The sequence below is a fragment of the Cnephaeus nilssonii genome, assembly GCF_951640355.1.
Source record: "Cnephaeus nilssonii genome assembly, chromosome: 17".
In the NCBI taxonomy this organism is placed as follows: domain Eukaryota; kingdom Metazoa; phylum Chordata; class Mammalia; order Chiroptera; family Vespertilionidae; genus Cnephaeus; species Cnephaeus nilssonii.
The window spans coordinates 39,369,152-39,386,928 of record NC_137088.1 but is presented as its reverse complement, the minus strand read 5'-3'; the positions used below and the strand labels follow the sequence as shown (position 1 = coordinate 39,386,928).

Sequence of the window (17,777 nt, the reverse complement as noted above, 5' to 3'; positions counted from 1 at the left end):
CGAGAGCGCACGGCACCCCAAGCTGGCAGGCGCCGCGGGACCCCCCCACACTCTCCGGCCGCCCCTCCCCGGGTGCCCCCACCCTCTGTGACAGCAGGAGCCTCCGGGCTTTCCCCGAGGAACTCATCCCACGGAGCCTGGACCCCGGCGAGCCCGCCACCGCACTCTCCAGCGCCGCCGCCGCCGAAGCCGGAGCAGCCGGAGCAGCCGGAGCAGCCGGAGCAGCCGGAGCAGCCGGAGCAGCGGGAGCAGCATGGTCCAGCTCCGGCAGCTGCTCCGCGCCCTGACTTTGATGAAGTTCCCCTGCTGCGTGCTGGAGGTGCTCCTGTGCGCGCTGGCGGCGGCGGCGCGCGGCCAGGAGATGTACGCCCCGCACTCCATCCGGATCGAGGGGGACGTCACCCTCGGGGGGCTGTTCCCAGTGCACGCCAAGGGTCCCAGCGGAGTGCCCTGCGGCGACATCAAGAGGGAGAACGGGATCCACAGGCTGGAAGCGATGCTCTACGCCCTGGACCAGATCAACAGCGATCCCAACCTGCTGCCCAATGTGACTCTGGGCGCGCGGATCCTGGACACTTGTTCCAGGGACACTTACGCGCTGGAACAGTCACTCACTTTCGTCCAGGCGCTCATCCAGAAGGACACCTCCGACGTGCGCTGCACCAACGGCGAGCCCCCGGTGTTCGTCAAGCCGGAGAAAGTAGTTGGAGTGATTGGGGCTTCGGGGAGTTCAGTCTCCATCATGGTAGCCAACATCCTGAGGCTTTTCCAGGTAGGGGGGCGCTCCCTCAGGGGCAGAGCGCGCCGTTCCTCCCCGCGCTGTTCATCCTGAAAAGCTGGTTTGGACTCCAGGGGGTGCGGGGTCAGGTCAGCCTCCGCGCATCTCCACCCGGGAGATCCTGCCGAACCCCTTCCACCCCACCCGAGGAAGCACCTTCCCTGCTTGGTTCCCCTCCCCTCCACCTCTCCCCTGTCTGCGCTTCACTCCATCCGGCTTGACATCCTGGATTCATGGCCCCATTTACAAGAAGCAATCTGCGGAAAAACAAGGCGATGATTTAAATGGGTTTGCATTAGAGTGAAATACGGTCCGAAAACAGGCTTGTAAAGTGCCGGCCTCCGGTGCGAGCTGGGGAGGCGCGTGGAGTGTGAAAGAGGAGAAGGCGCCTGGAACCCGGGCATTTCCCAACTCCCCGGCTTCCCGGCCCCCAGCCGCCCAGCGAGGCGCAGCGGCCTCGGGAAGATTGGAGAAGCGCTAGGGAGGCACCGCTTAAAGCCGGGGCTGGGTCTTCACCTGCATGTGGGTGCTAATTGCCCACCTCTCGCGGGCGGGCTGGCTTTCCCGACCTGTAGCCTGTCTCCCGGGCGACACTCCCCAAGTGGGGAGATGCCACCCTCAGACGTGACCCCCTGGTGATTTGCTGGGTGCCAGTGTTGGCACCGTCTAAATGGCATCTGCAGCCCGGCCACTGGCAGGAGCTGGGCGATCCATTATCTACTCCTGCCACTTCAGAGCCAGAGATGAGCTCATGCTCACTGCGAAACAAAATCGCTTTCGCTGCCTCATCCCTCCGCCCGCCCTTTCCCGAGACCTCCCTAAAGCAGCCCACTCCCCCCCCCCCCCCCCCCCCGCCACCCCGAGCCCCGCAACCCCAGTCCTCCGCTCCCAGGACGATTCCCTTCCCGGAGGCGCAGGGAGCGAGGCAGTGAGTGGGGCGCACTGAGCCAGGCCGGCGGTCCGCAGGCTCCGGGCGCCGGAGGGCAACCACGAAAGCAGAGGAAGGTGGCTGGGGCCCCTGAGCCCTGGGTTCCACCGCAGCTCCCTGGCCGCCGCTCCCGCAGCCTCTGCCCCGCCGCTCCCGTGCTGCCTTGGGTAGACACTGATGGCTTTGGGGTGAAGAAATTGAGGGTCTGTGAGACTGTGGGTTGCCTTCTCCTTGTCTCTCCATGTGTCTCCCTATGTCTCTTTCTCTCCTTTCCCCCTGATTTGTTTTCTTTCTCTATTTCTTACCCTTCCTTTCAATGTCCGCCTCTCTTCTCCCTCTGCCCCCACCTCTGAGTCTTGTGTCCATCTCGGTCTTGAGGGGATCCTTTCCTGAGGCACAGCGAGCTCCCTCCCTGCCTGGCAGTGCCCAGACCCAGCGAATCCCGCTCCAGATGTTCGGGCTCACTCTGCTGCCCTTTTGGCCCCTGTTAAAGAATTGGCTCCCTCTCCCGGGCTTTTCCTAAGGATGCTGGGTTTCTGGAGGGGACTTCTTGTGAGATTCAAGCTGTCACCACATCAGCTCCCGGGAGTGTGAAGTTTGTGTTTGTGCCAGAAGGAGGGGTGCCTTCCCAGGCTGCAGCCTGATTGGGCCTCTCTGAGGCCCGGGCCTCCCTAACCCCTCCGAAGTAGGGATCCTGAAGATCAAGTGCTTTGGGGGCAGCCTTCACTCTGAGTTGAGGCTTTTAGGAAGAGCTTGAGTTGTTCAAAGCAAAACCCCAGTGCTGCCTGCATCCCTGAGTTAAGGCTAGACAACCTGAGGGGGCAGTACCCTGGGGGAGGATGCATCAGAGATCACCTGGGAATCCCCCGGCAATTCCCAGGTTTTTTTCCCAGAGCCCTGGGGGTTGAAGGTGTGGTTGGTGTTTAGCATTTTTAAACTATTTTGCTGCCTGTTCCTGTCTTCACTCGGAGCAGGGCGGTCCTGCAGATGGGCCTGTCAGAGGAAAAGAGTGAAATGTTCAAGTCCAGAGAGAGGCTGCAGACTCGGTGGAAGGACTGTTTGCTGAACCAGGTTCCAGGGGGAGCTGGTTCCTCTTCGGGTGTGTGAATCGGAGGCACTTGTGAGGCAGGAAACAGCTTGCCTTACACTTAGTCCCTCCATTCCCTGGGCTGGAAGGAAAGGAGCCGAATGCCAGTGATAGCAGTGTGGGTTGGGAGCAAAGCCATTCGGAGAAAACACTGTCATTTCCCCCTAATTTGCAAATTGCAGCTATTCATGTTGGATTGAGCAGCTGAGGGGGAAAGGGCCCCCCGGTTTTCACCTGCGTCTGTTGAGAAGAGGCTGGTAGTAGGAGGAATGCATCAACTTGTAGCTTGTGCTGCAAGCTGGCTGTAACTGCTTATGTGGGCATCCTGGTTAAACACTGCCCATGTTGGGATATATAGCGGCTTTTTTTTTTTTTTTTTTTTGCATGTGATCTTAGAGACTCCTGGCATGCCATCCAACCCTCAGGTTCCAGACTGTGTAGACTTGCAAATTGAATAGAGAGAATAGTGGTATCCAGACCGACCCATTGTTCAAAGGCACCGAGGAAAAGAATGGGAGGGGAATCTTCGCTGGGATTGCTGGGTTCAGCTCAATTAAGATCGTCCTATAAACAGGAAACTCCTCTAAATGATTGAATTCTAGTTCTCTTTTCCCCAGCCCCTGTGGGTTGCTGTGGGGATCATGCCAAACCTATCCTTTAAGACAGAAATGATTGTTGAGAGAAGCTTCTAGCTAGGCTTAGGGAAGGAATACCCAGTGACTCAAATGGGGGTTGCTAAGCGCTGGGGCGCAGGAGGGAGTAATGAGATAGTAATAGATGTCACAAATGCTGCTGCTGCCAGCAAAGCCTGGAATGAAGTTCCTCTCTGACAGTTAGGGCCTGGGCGAGAATGAATGCTCAGATGTCCATAGTGTGTGTGACTTCAAATTCTCACTTGCCTGCTGGTGTCCCAAAGATGTAAGCCTAGCAAGTCTCTCTCTCCCTCTCCTCTATAGGAATTGGTTAGTAAGTGGCATGTCTGAGGGCAGGATTCATATCCAGTGGGTCTTACAAATCCAGGAATTTGAGGCTAATGAAATTAGTGTGTGGCCAGGGCTCTGCCAACTATAATTAAGTCACTGTTACTGCCCTGCAATGCATTTTCAGCCTCAAAGAAGCATCGGGGAGGAATTTCTGGAGATTTGTTTCTGAGCCTGTACAAAATAATACTCTCTGATGCTAAGGAAGATTAAATGCAAATTAATATTGACTGCCAGTAACATATTTTGAAAATAATCACCGAGTGGGGATGGCTAAAAGTTGAGAGCTTATGTAATACAGTGCCCAGAGGCTAAATCCCCTGACCACTGTTTCATGGGCTATAAGTAAGATATATGATAGTGGAAAGTAATGGGAATGTGTTTATTCAAGGCTTCTCTGGTATTGACTTGAGAGTATATACTCTGAGAGTATGAATTACTCTTGCTACATCCTGGGTCTGAATGAGCCATATTTCATGTGTAGTGTCATAGTCTGAGCTGTAGACTTGGAATTGAATGGCATCTGTTTCAGTTTTGTTCCCTCAAGAGCAACTCAATGGAAAAAGTGTCACTTGACCCTTGTCGGAGGATATCGCCAATCTAAACCTGTGGCCTATATATCATAAGTGAAATACATTTGTATATTTATAAATGTTTTCTTTTTGTCCATTGAAGCTTAAATATCTCAAACTTTTAGGGTAACATTTTATATATAAGTGCATAGTGTTCTTTCTTCCTTTTTTCTTCTTATCTATCTATCATCTATCTATCTTATGTAATTGGATAGAATTGGGTACCTGGTATGGTGTGGTATTATTATTGTGTTGTTGTTTTTTTAAACAACTCTAACTTACTCTTTTTAAAATTTCATAAATATAGGTGTCAATGCCATTTGGAATAGTTTCTATAACAATCTCTGCCTCCACATTTACTGTTTCAGGAAATTTACCTAACAGATGGTGAGTGGGCAATTTTTAAAGGGGCATTTTTTAAAAGAGCAGAGAGGGAAGGAAGAGAGATAGGCACATACTATATTTGAAGAGACCTTCACATGTATTTTATGTATACATACTCATTCAGTCAGAGTGTCTTTGGACATCTTTCCTTTAAGCATCATTGAAATAGTGGATGCCTTTAATTCAATTTTATAAAACATCTCTTTGTGTCATTATTTTGCTTGGAGAAAGATTGCTCTTGTCAAAACCCTTGTGTTTCCAGCATCCACTTTGAACATTTGAGTGAATTTGGGGGGAACATTTTAAGAGTAAATATTCACATCTTTATAAATATTAGTCTAGGTGATTTCCCATATTCAGACTTTTCCCTTATTATTTTATTCGTGTGCTCCTTCATGACATATATATTAAGGCTAATGATGAGGAAAATGAACTCCTAGGTCAACTTACTGCATGGTTATGACCCGGGCAGGGAGTAAGAATGGTGGAGTTTATAGTAGCAGGCATAGCTCTCATTATTCAGTGTCCTATCCCCTTTCATCTTGCAAAAACACCAGGCTTTTCTTTCGGAAAACTTCAAACAGTGGCATTCTGCCTCCTCCATGGCCCCAGGGCTGATTGGTTCAGGTGTAGGCATCTGACCTTGGCTCTGCCTATCAGAATCCTCTCCAAGATTTTTCTCTCAAAGAAAAATGGACAAATTGTCTTTTCTTCCCAGAACTTCCAAGTTGGGGATATATGACTTCAGACTCCCAGTGGACACGCCACACAAGAGGAGACTTTCTGTAGGAAAAAAGCATGCCGCTGAGCAGGGCTCAGTGATGGAGAGAGGCGGAGCCTTGTTGGCATTCTGGAACTCCCAAACCCAACTCACTCATCACTGCATCCCTAAATTTCCAATGCTTGTGGGGTTTTTGTTTGTTTGTTTTTGTTTGTTTTTAAGATTTCCTTTCAGGATATATGCACCCCTATGTTCATAGCAGCACAATTCACCATAGCTAAGATTTGGAAACAGCCTAGGTGCCCGTCAGCAGATGACTGGATCAGAAAACTGTGGTACATCTACACAATGGAATACTATGCTGCCATAAAAAAGAAGGAATTCTCATCATTTGCAGCAACCTGGGAGGAATTGGAGAACATTATGTTAAGTGAAATAAGTCAGTCAATGAAAGAAAAATACCACATGATCTCACTCATTTATGGATAATAAAGAACATTATAAAATTGAACAAAAGGATAGATACAGAGACAGTAAAGCATCAAACAGACTGTCAAATTACAGGGGGAAGGTTAGGGAGAGATGGGGGAGATAAGAGATCAATCAAAGGACTTGTATGCATGCATATAAGCATAACCAATGGACGCAAAACTCTGGGGGGTGAGGGCATATATGGGAGTGGGGTGGGGGGGCAATGGTAAGATATGTACACATATAATACCTTAATAAAAAAAATTGGAAAGAAAAAAAGAAAAAAAAAAGATTTCCTTTCAGCCATGTTGAAAGCAACTGAAAGTATCATAGCTACAACAGCCAATATCCTATCCAATTTCCGACTTTATGTAAGGTCTGCTGACTGGAAATCAAGTGATAAATCGTATCTGACAGCCCTAGTTGGTTTGGCTTAGTGGTTAGAACGTCGGCCCTTGGACTGAAGGGTCGCAGGTTCGATTCTGGTCAAGGGCACATATTTTGGTAGCAGGCTTCATCCCCGCCCTGGTTGGGATGCAGGGGCATATTCTGGAGGCAACCAGTCAATGTCTCTCTCACATTGATGTTTCCCTCCCCTTGTTTCTCCCCTTCCTTCCAGTGTCTCTAAAAAATTTGGAAGAAATATCTTCAGGTGAGGATTAACAACAACAAAAAATCATACCTGATATTTTCTTCACTTTTAATATAGTTCTTCTAGCCCAGGCTTGGGATATTCAAAACTTTGCATCCTTTCCCACTCTTCCCAACATTTACTGTTTGAGCTTTCAGCATTTGCCATCTTGATGCAGTTGAGAGAGAAGGCAGACACTTTCTGATGTAAATTGCAGCCTATAGACCTTCCATTTGGAAGCTTTAGAGTCATACTTGGTTCCTTTCATTAAAGCCAATCTTTCCTTGATGTCCCTGGGGCACAGAAGCATCTTTATGGCATAATGGAGTAGGAAGTGCTTTCACTCGGAGTCACTCTATAGTAAGCATCAAGCCTAATGTTTCTCATCCTTTTTACTTTAAATAGGCAAAAAAGAAAAGTGCTAAACACATCTTCCCAACAACTAAACTGCACATTTGATTTTAGAGGACATTTATGTAACACATAGTCAGACTAATTAATGGACCTTTTGCCAATTGGCACAGTAAATATATATGTTTCATGCACTTCATAAAAATACAAAACAATAAAATCTTTTTACAGGTAAATATTTATCCAAGAAGAGTATGCTGCCAGCACACTTAATATTGTTAATTTCCATGTTTGACAAGTAACCTCCTTTCAGTTATATTTACTACTAAATGTTTCTTGGATCAAAGTTATAAGGTCCAAAATAAAATGTACGTGATTTCAATGATACAGGACACATACTTTATTTTAAGAGATCAGAAGTTCTCATTTCTTTTCAATAATAGTAGTAGTGACCATAATAATAATTTAAATCCTTACTACGCAATGTTCTGTAAATACTTCATCTCATTTACTTTTGACAATAGTCCTTCAAAGGGCATATTTTCCTCCCTGTTGTACAGCTGAAGAAAATGATTCTCAAAACCTCAAATCACATAGCAGGTAAGTGTCATCAAGATTAGATTCAGACTTACCGTATTTTCCGGCATATAAAACGACTTTTTAACCCAGGAAAATCTTCTCAAAAGTCGAGGGTCATCTTATACGCCGGGTGTCATCTTTTAGGGCGGGTATATCCCAAACTCTATATTTTAACTGGAAAAGTTGGGGGTCGTCTTATAAGCCCAGTCGTCTTATATGCCAGAAAATATGGTAGATTTGCCTGACAATACTCAGGTTGGTAGCCAATAACCATGCTGCTCCGTTGTACAAACACAGAAATGCTTAAAATAATTATAGCTTTGCCTTCCCTGTAGTTATAGTGGCTTAAACACATCAAAGATGCTGATTGCTTAACCACATCTGTTTACAGAAAGATATCATATTTTCCATTCTAAAACAAGAATAAGTCTGTGGCTCTATAGAAAGTTGAGTACACACATCCTCACCTCCAAATTGAAAGATGCCGGCTCTTCATCATTCAACAGGTAGCCCTGTGTGCAGGCAATAAATATACAGTAGACTTTTCATTCAAATAAATGAGAAAGATGCTTCTCTTTGTCCTGATTCAGTGCCCATCATTATGGATTATGATGGCTCTTCTTAAACTTGATTTCATTCACTCCGCTCTTTTTGCAGACCTCCAGTGGGGAAATCCATCATTCAGATGTATGTGCAAAGTGAGAGGACTGTATTAATACAATTGCTGAAAGTCAAGTTGAAGAGCACAGGAAATACATCCTAATAAATGCAACATTAATGTTTGTGTGGGCCGCAGAGTGAGGAGCAAGAGAATTTTCAGTTTAATGGATTATTTTGCCTGTTGCTATAAAAGTGCTGCAGTGTAATAGTTTTATAATTGGTCATTTACAGAATTCTCCATCTCCGGGTGTTATGCTTTCTCCATTGTGTGGCTGCTAATATTTTTCACTTGGTCTTGATGGAAGATAGCAGGAAGCCACACAAAGGGCTCAGACTGCTTTTCTGCATTATCATTTAGATGTAAATATGCCCATTTATTAAAGTACTATTTAAACATTTTTATCATGTTTTAAAATGAATTATGTTCTGAAGTTGCTTGCATAGGCAGACATAAGAGGGCATGTTTTCTAGTAGAAAACACACTTCTATCCAAGGACTTACTGGAATTTTCATGTAGAGGTTAAGAGTAAAATTCTGGAGTTAGACCTGAATTCATACTCACCACTTATTAGCTGTCTGACTGTGATCAAACAGGTACCACACGTCTCTCATCAATTTCTTTTTAAAAAATATGTTTTTATTGATTTTAGAGAGAGGGGAAAGGAGAGGGAGAGAGAAACATTGACGAGAGAGAAACTGATCATTGATTGACTGCCTCCTGCACACCCCTACTGGGGATTGAGCTGGCAACCCAAACTGGTGCATGGGTTGATGTTCAACCACTGAGCCACACAGGCCGGGCCCCATCAATTTCTTTATCTTTGAAATGGGGCTAATAAAAATGTACCTGCCTGATTGAATAATTGTAAGGACTGAAGAAAACATGCATGGAAATATCTTAGCACCAAGTTTAGCATGCCATGAGTATTCAATACATTTAAATGTTATTATTTTATTATCATGCTATCATTAAATGATACTCTTGTTTAGATGTCACTATTGCTAAATTTGCTATAAAAGTACTATAATAATCCAGGCTGGGTTCCACCTTTCTGTTTCTTTTGTTTAAATGGAAAATGAACACACAGAGAGGAAGCAGGCACTTTAGTGATGCTACTCAGTGGATCGAGAATTCCCATGGCAATGCTTAAAGCAGATCATGAAGTCCAAGGACCTAAAATAGTGGACTTCATGGAGTTATAGTGGCTTAAACACATCAAAGATGCTGATTGCTTAACCACATCTGTTTACAGAAAGATATCATATTTTCCATTCTAAAACAAGATTGAGTCTGTGGCTCTATAGAAAGTTGAGTGCACACATCCTCACCTCCAAATTGAAAGATGCCGGCTCTTCATCACTCAACAGGTAGCCCTGTGTGTGAGCAACAGGCTGCAAAGTTGGCCAGCCCCAAGTTTGAATTCCACTGTGGCCCTTTTCTAGCTATAGAACTTTGAGGAAGTTGCTTAAACTTTTTGAGCTTTACTGTTAGTTTCCTCATCTATATTTTTCCAGAAATATTTATTAAGTATCCTCATATGCACAGTTCCACATGCTTGGACCTATCGTGAATAAAATAGACAAGAACTCTCTCTTTATTTCTCTTTATTTCTTTTCTTCCTTTCCTTCCCTTCCATTTCCTTCCCTTCCCTTCCCTTCCCTCCCTCCCTCCCTCCCTCCCTCCCTCCCTCCCTCCCTCCCTCCCTCCCTTCCTTCCTTCCTTCCTTCCTTCCTTCCTTCCTTCCTTCCTTCCTATCTTTCTTTTTCTCTCTCTCTTTTCTCTCTCTCCCTCCCTCCTCTCGCTCTCTCTCCTCTCTCAGCTTACACTGTCACAGGGTCCCACCTGGGCTCTTAATTCTGCTGCTCACTTGCTTCCACACATGGTGTATGCATCTGTGTAAAGGCTGCGTGGAGCAGTAGTTTATTCATTTTCATTGCTGTATAGTATTCCAGTCGTATAAGTGGAAACAGATGAGTGTTATAAATCAATCGTATGGTGCCTTAGCAGCTGGTGAGTGCGATTGGATAAGAAAAAGACTCTGGAGCACTGAAGGGTGTTTGGTTGTGAGTGCTGGAGGGGTGCATTCTAATTTTAAGTAAGGTGTTCAGGATAGATTTCTTAAAGACTTGAAGTGAGCGAGGTGTCAGAGGGATTCGGGGGCGACCATACCCTGAAAGCCGTGTCAAAATTCAAAGGTAGAAATACGCCTGGCGGGTTAGAGGAATGCCAGGGAGGTCAGAGGTCTGAGTAAGCGAGTGGGGAGGAAGGGGCAGCAGGAGGGCTTGAGGTCAGAGGTGTGACGGGGTAGATTGGGTAGGTCCTTGAAGGCCATCATTTTGTGTTTTACTCTCAATGTAGGCAGCCAGGGGTAGGCTTTTAGCACAGGCGTGCCATGACCTCTCTCTTGTTTTAGAATGACAAGTCTACCTGCGGTATTGGGGATGGGGAGAAAGAGTGGAATTGGTGAAATCTCAAGAGGCAATTAGTGGTGTCTACGAGATAGATGTTAGCGGCTTGTGCCAGCATATGAGCAGCAGATGTTCCAAGAAGTGGCAGATTTGGAAGGTTGTGACAGCATTTCCTGGGAAGGGAATGCAGATGTGAAAGGAAGAAAGGGGGAAGGGCGAATACAGGATTTGGGGCCTGGGTCAGTGGAAAAGTGAAGTTGTTATCACCTGAGAAGGAAGAGGCTTAGGAAGAAACACATTTGAGGGACTACAGATCCGTTTTGGAGATATAGAATTTGAGATTTTTGTTTGTTTGTTTGTTTGTTTTAAATATATTTTTATTGGTTCCAGAGAGGAAGAGAGAGGAAGAGAGAATCATTGATCGGCTGCTTCCTGCACGCCCCACACAGGGGATGGAGACTGCAACCCCGGACATGTGCCCTGACGGGAATCGAACAGTGACCTCCTGGTTCATAGGTCCATGCTCAACTGCTGAGTCATGCCAGCTGGGCTTTGAGATATTTTCTTGATATCCAAGTAGAGATGTTGAATATGCAGCCGGATGAGCAAGTCTGCAGTTCTAAGAAAGGTCGAGACTAAGGATACATATTAACACTGTATTCTCAAAACATTTAATAAGTATTAGCTAAAAAATAATTATCTGAAATGAAAAAAATCCTGTATAGTTGAGCCTTGAACAACATGGGAATGAGGGGCACCAACCCTCTTGCACAGTCCAAAATCCACATATAACTTCTCACTCACCCAAAACTCAGTGGTCCCTCCGTATCTGGGGGGGGGGGGGGGGGGGATGGGTTCCAGGACGCTCACAGTTACCAAAATCCCTAGATGATCAAGTCCCTTACCTAAAATGGTGTAAAACAATGCATATCATCGGCCCTCCATCTCTTTGGACTTTCAATCTCAGATCAAAAATATTGTTTTCAATTCACAGTTGGTTGAATCCACAGATGCGAAACTCCTGGATACAAAGGGCTGACTGTATATTTATTGAAAAATATATGCATGTTAGTGGAATCATGCAGCTCAACCCTAGTTTGTATTCACTCCAGTTTGCATTCACAGTAAAACTGAACAAAATGGTGTAAATTATTGTAATAGTGTGTGTGACACAGACCTTTCACTGTGATGTTGTGGCCACAACCACATTTTGTAGGTTTAAGTTAGTTGTGATAGGGTACCTCTTTAATTAGAAGAAATTGTGAACAATCTAGTTCAGTGCAATTATTTTATGCCTCATCAAACTCAGTGGAGAATTTGCATCCCTGATATACATCAGAGTTTAAGTGGGAAAAGTAATGTCTTATAATAACCATATGGATAGCTACTTTGCACAATTTTTCCAGGGATTTCTCATCTTTCATTCACTTTGCAATTGAAAGCATGGCAGAGAATTTTTTATTCATGGTTTTGAGCTCCCTTTGGAAATCTGCAAAGTCTTGAATAGTTTTTGTAGGGAAACCAAAATTCTGTCCATATTCATTTGAATACCAGATATTGGTCTAAACATGTGCTTATACTTAAAAGAAAGTCCCTAGCTGGTGTGGGGGCATGGGTTCCATTCCAGTCAGGGCACATACTCAGGATCTGGGCTCATACAGGAGACAACTGATGGATGTTTCTCTCTCTCTCTCTCTCTCCCTCTCCCTTTTTCTCTCTAGAATCAATGGAAAACATATCCTCGGGTGAGGATAAAAAATAAACACATGGCCACAATGTCTCTGCAAATCTGTAATTTCATTTTAACACTATCATTATGTAAACTATATTTTAATTATAATTATAACAAATTTTAGATCAACACACATCTATTTCTAGTGTGCAGGAGGAGCAGCATGTAGTAAATTTTATCAAAATATAGCATCTGAAAAACAGAACAGAGGGTAATTGTGTAATTTTGTATTCATTATAATTAAATTCAGTGGAGTTGGCATAATAGAATTAAGATTAAAAAACAACAACAACATTGGGGCACCATGCCTCCCTCTTTTAACACACACCAGAAAGAGTTAGCATCTTTCTCTACAAAAATAAAGAAAGGAGGAGGCCAGAGATGAATACAGGCATGAGAAGAGTGGAACTATGAAAAGTGAAATAAAAATGAACTATTACTTTTGGATTTGGTAAGTGGGAAAAATCTACTAGTGGGTATGCCTACTGGGGCTACGTTTTCTGAAATACTTAAGCCCAATGTCATAAGCGGGGACATACAATCTTTGTTTCTTGTTTCTTGATAATTGGTTGAGAAAGTTATCACAAGAATTGTATCTTACGAGCCAAGACCATTGTGTTGAAATGATTGGCACTGCCTGAGCTCCCACTGTCCAAGCTTGCTCTCCTTTTTGTTCCGGATTTATTTCAGTTTGGAGTGTAGGAGTGGGTTATAGGAAAGATTGTTGGACTTTCTCTATCTTCAGGAGGCAATATAGCATAATGGTTAAGACTGTAGGTGCTGGGCATAGTTCAAATCCCTGCTTTCCACTTGCTAACCATATCAGCTTGGGCAGTTTACCTGATTACCTGGGCCTCACTATTCCCTTTGGTAAAATAATCATAATGATATTCCATCCTCATAAGACTTTTTTCAAGGTTAAATGAGGTTACCATTGCCAAGCACTTAATACGATGCCTAGAGTACAGTGAGGCTTATTTATTATTGTGGTGTTCATTATTATCGTTGTTGTCATTGTCGTCATCATCCCAGGTGTTATCACTATCTTTTTTATGACTTATTTCATTGGCCCCCAACCCCATTCCTGCCATGTTTCTGTACAAAGGTAGAGTTGTGACAGAGCAATTGCTTCCACTGATATCTGGCCCCTACTCATCAAGGGGGCTTTACCAGGACACCATTTATTGCTGCTCGTTTAAACAATTCCTGTTTTGAGAAGGGCAGTTGGATGTTGAGGCCAAGCAGGGCCCAGGAGAGAGGATTTTCTCTCTTCTTCATCCAGGGGACAAAGTGAAATATTCAAGCTTCAGAAGGAGATCCAGATCCAGCAAAGGGAAAAATGTTTACATGTATAGTTTCATGATTCAGAACAAGTCAGACAGACTGACTTTGAACTCATTGCCATCACATACTGACAGTATGATCTTAGGTGTAAACTCTCTGAGCCCCAATGTACATCTGGAAAGGAAGGGGTTATACTAGTAATATCTACTGCAGAGCATTGTTGTGAGTAATAAATGAGTAAATTCTCTCCCAGCATTCAGCACATCGTTGGGCATCCAGTAAGCACCTAATAAAGTTTAGCTTCCATGACCACTACCACTGCTAATATTATTAAGGAGTTAAACAAACCTGAGGCCCTTCCTTTTCCCAGATCTTACATAATCCTTTGGACAGCAGCTCGCGTTGATCAGGCATTGCTTGTGTGCAAAGCCTCCTGAGCCCAGGGTCTCCTCAATGCACTTCCAGTTCTGGGGGCAGAGTCCATGCCCCCACTGCCACCATCAGCATTGCCATCATCGGCACACCACACGGAGCACGCTCGGTGTGCCAGGCACCAAATTTATCCCTGTACATGCATATGTCAGGCGGTTTTCACATTCAAGTCGGAGGTGTGTTTTTTTTGTTTGTTTGTTTGTTTGTTTTTAAATCTAGTTTATAGATAAAGATGCTGCAGTATTGAAAAGATAAGCAACTTGAAATGTAGCAAGAGGTGGAGCCAGGATTTCAAACCCCTATTTCTCTGACCTCAAGAGTCCTTAAATACAGGGTGGGACAAAAGTAGGTTTACAGTTGTAAGTGCACAAAACAGAGAGTTTATTCTTGTATTATTATTTATTAATTGCTGTATTATTTTCCATATGGACAATTATGAACCTACTTTTACCAACACCTGTATTATTATACCACACCTTGGTAAGAAAATCTTCCAACCACTCCAGTAAGTAGAGAAGATTCTCAATCATCATATCCCTCTAGTCCCCATGCTACCCTCACCTGGTTGCAGGAAGGGAGAGAAGGGGACCTTTTCAAAGACCAAAAGGAACCAAGTGAGCCTGGCCTACATGGCTCAGTGGTTGAGCGTTGACCTATGAACCAGGAGGTCATGGTTCGATTCCCAGTCAGGGCACATGCCTGGGTTGCAGGCTCGATCCCCAGTAGATGTTTCTACCTCTCTATCCTTCTTCCTTCCTCTCTCTCTAAAATAAATTAAAAATATATATTACAAAAAAAAAGGAACCTACTCTCTTAAACCTTTCCAGAATCAACTAATGTTTTCTAATGTTTTATTTTCTTCTTAAGAATCCCCACCCCCCATGTTCTTTCTGGTACTTACCTTGCCCTTTTAGTATTTTTATGTTCTGTACATGACTCATCCACTCCATTTAATGTAATTTATTGGAGGTCAAGTAGAGGGTCTTACTCACACTGAAGTACAATTATCTCCTGTGGTGTGTAATGTAGGCCTTCTGCAGTTACTCATTTGAGTTTTGTTGAATTGTCCCCTATCAGGGATTGTTCAACAACAGTTCTTTAAAAGTTATACAGGAAATGCCTTCTTGTAAGGAAAACTTTTTAATTGTTTCCATTTTTATTGAATTTATTGAAAAACTGTAAAAAAAATTTTTTAGCTGATTATTTTTATAGGATTATTGTAGCAGTTCTGGATCTTCAGGTAACTGTTTTAGATTAAGTACTTCGTATTACCTTGTTTTAACATTTAATAATAAACCTGAGTTTTCTCTATCAAACTTATGAGGCTTCACTAGCATTTATCTTAGGCTATTGCCCTAGCCAGTTAGGCTCAGTGGATAGAGCGTCAGCCTGTGGACTAAAGGGTCCCAGGTTCAATTCTGATCAAAGGCACATGCTGGGAGGAGGAGAGAGGGGGGGTGGGGGGAGGAGGGAGGAGGGAGGGGAGCAGGACTGTGGGCTCAATCCCCAGTAGGGGGTGTGCAGAAGGCAGCCGATCAATGATTCTCTCTCATAATTGATGTTTCTATCTCCCTCTCCCTTCCTCTCTGAATCAATAAAATATATATTTTTAAAAACTTAGGCTGTTGATTATGTGTTGGTGACTTTTCTGTTTACAATAATATCATTTGAGACAGGGGTGGGCTGGGTGGAAAGGTGCATCTTAGAGCCATAAATTGGTTTTCTAGAGGGCTGGCATAAAGGACTGAGTTTTTTCATATTTCTGCAGAAGTAATAAATTGTTTTATTTGTATAATCCATTCACTCAAGAGGTATAAAATTACTTTCAAAGTGTTTATCCCAATTTGTACATATTCTTTTCTTTAGTCTTAATGGGAAAGAGAATAGGTTGAATGGAAGAAAGTCATTATGGCCACTGGGACCACAGGGGTAGGAGAGACAATTCCTTGAGTTTTGTTTTCATCTCTTCCCTGTTAATATTAATTGGCTAATGTCTTCAGTGCTTACTTATAAGGTGAAGGTACTTTGCTGACCATTGCAAATGGGTTGTGTCATTTAATCCCTTGATAGTCATATAATTGTTGTTATTATTGCCTATAATGCACACATGGATCAGAGCCTCAGAAGTGATTGTTTGCTCATTAAAATTTGGTAGAAGTGGCCCTGGCCAGCATGGCTCGGTTGGTTGAGCATCGTTCCGCGCACGAGGCGGTTGCCAGTTCCATTCCTGGTCAGGGCACATGCCCGGGTTGTGGGTTCAATCCCTGATAGGGGACATGCAGGGGGCAGCTGATCCATGTTGTGCTCTCACACAAATGTTTCTCTTTCTCCCCCTCAGCCTTCTCCTCTGTCTAAAAATCAATAAACTATTCTTTTAAAAATAATTTTAAAATAAACATAATGAGTAAATTATTAAGGCTGTGTTAAGTTTAAAAGAGGCAATACTTTTTAAAAAAATATTGTAGAAGGGGAACTTGGACTCATGTCTCTCTGACTCTCAAATCAGTGATTTTTCTCACTAAATTGAAGTTGTATAACTCTGTGAGAGTGGACTAGATAGTTTCTATAATTCCCTAAGCTGTAACTTTTTATAATTGTATTTCTGGTTTCAAGTTTGCAAGGGTAAAAGGAGAAATAGGGAAGAATTCCAACCTATTGAATGATATTTTTCTCAGATAAGTACGAGGTCTGCTTTATGACACCAATTCATTCATTCATTCATTCATTCATTCATTCATTCAGCATACACTGAATGTCTACTATGTGCAAGGGAACATCTTGGTAGAGTGAGTGCCCCTTCCATAGCAATCCAAGAAGCCTGGACTGGCTTGCCTGGAATGTATGGGGGAGGGCTTTGGTGCTGAGAGCCTCGCTTGTCCCACACCAACAAAAGCAAGGCATCCTCACATTAGTTCACAGGCATCTTGATGCCATGGTACAGCAGCACCCCTGGCTCTTACTATTTTTGCCTGGAATTAATGCTAGAAAGCCTTTGGTTTTGACCGGGAAAGTGGGTGCCGTCATGGGCTTGCTGGTACTATGCATGTGTGACATCATGTATCATCAGCCTGTAGGGACCTGCCATCCCTGCTTTTTACAAACTAAACAAGTACCTTCTTATTCCTCCTAAGGGCCAGCTCTTGAGGAAGGCTAGCATACCCGACTGAGTACATCCCTGGCTAAACGAATGCTTTTTCAACCAGTGCTCATTCAGCGACCAGTGAGGTAGACTGACATTCCACTGCTAAGAGTAGAAAATGTTGTTCCTTTACGATTCATGGGGAAAATAGGCCACTGGATATGCTTTCTTCAGTTTAAAATGTTAGCTATAAATATTTAAATATTTCCCTCAATTTAAAATTGCTCATACAAAATTGTTTATATATGTAAACAATTTTAAATTGAGGGAATATATATATACATATATAAATTTTGACTTCTGCTAACAGTAACACACACACACACACAAGAAAATAGTCAATCATATTTAATTCAATAACATGGTGTTTTGTAGATGTGTGGTTATGATTTTATGTCTGCAGATGTATTTGCTAAAGCAAATATTTCTTTCACTTTACACAAACTTGAATTCATTTAACACCTATACAGCATGTTTCAAATGTCTCAGTACAGTTTTAATCTTTAATAGCATCAGAAATATGGAATTACAAACATACCAATAAATCATTTGAAAGTTTAATTATTTAAAATTCATTTCTACCATTTGTGAAAGTTTGAAAAATAAACATTTAATTGTATTTATCTGTTTCTTTCTGTG

General features: G+C 43.5%; 1 protein-coding gene across 2 annotated transcripts in view; it reads left to right on the top strand.

Annotated features, from left to right (window-relative positions):
* Positions 1–253: 253 nt before the first annotated feature.
* GRM7 (glutamate metabotropic receptor 7) overlaps positions 254–17,777 on the top strand; it is a gene marked incomplete at both ends in the record, with an annotated part of 782,439 nt that continues 764,915 nt past the window's right edge. For both annotated transcript variants that reach the window (XM_079794370.1, XM_079794369.1), the window contains one exon: positions 254–772. In XM_079794370.1, the coding sequence (XP_079650496.1) occupies positions 254–772 (519 nt within the window). The remainder of the gene's footprint in view (positions 773–17,777) is intronic.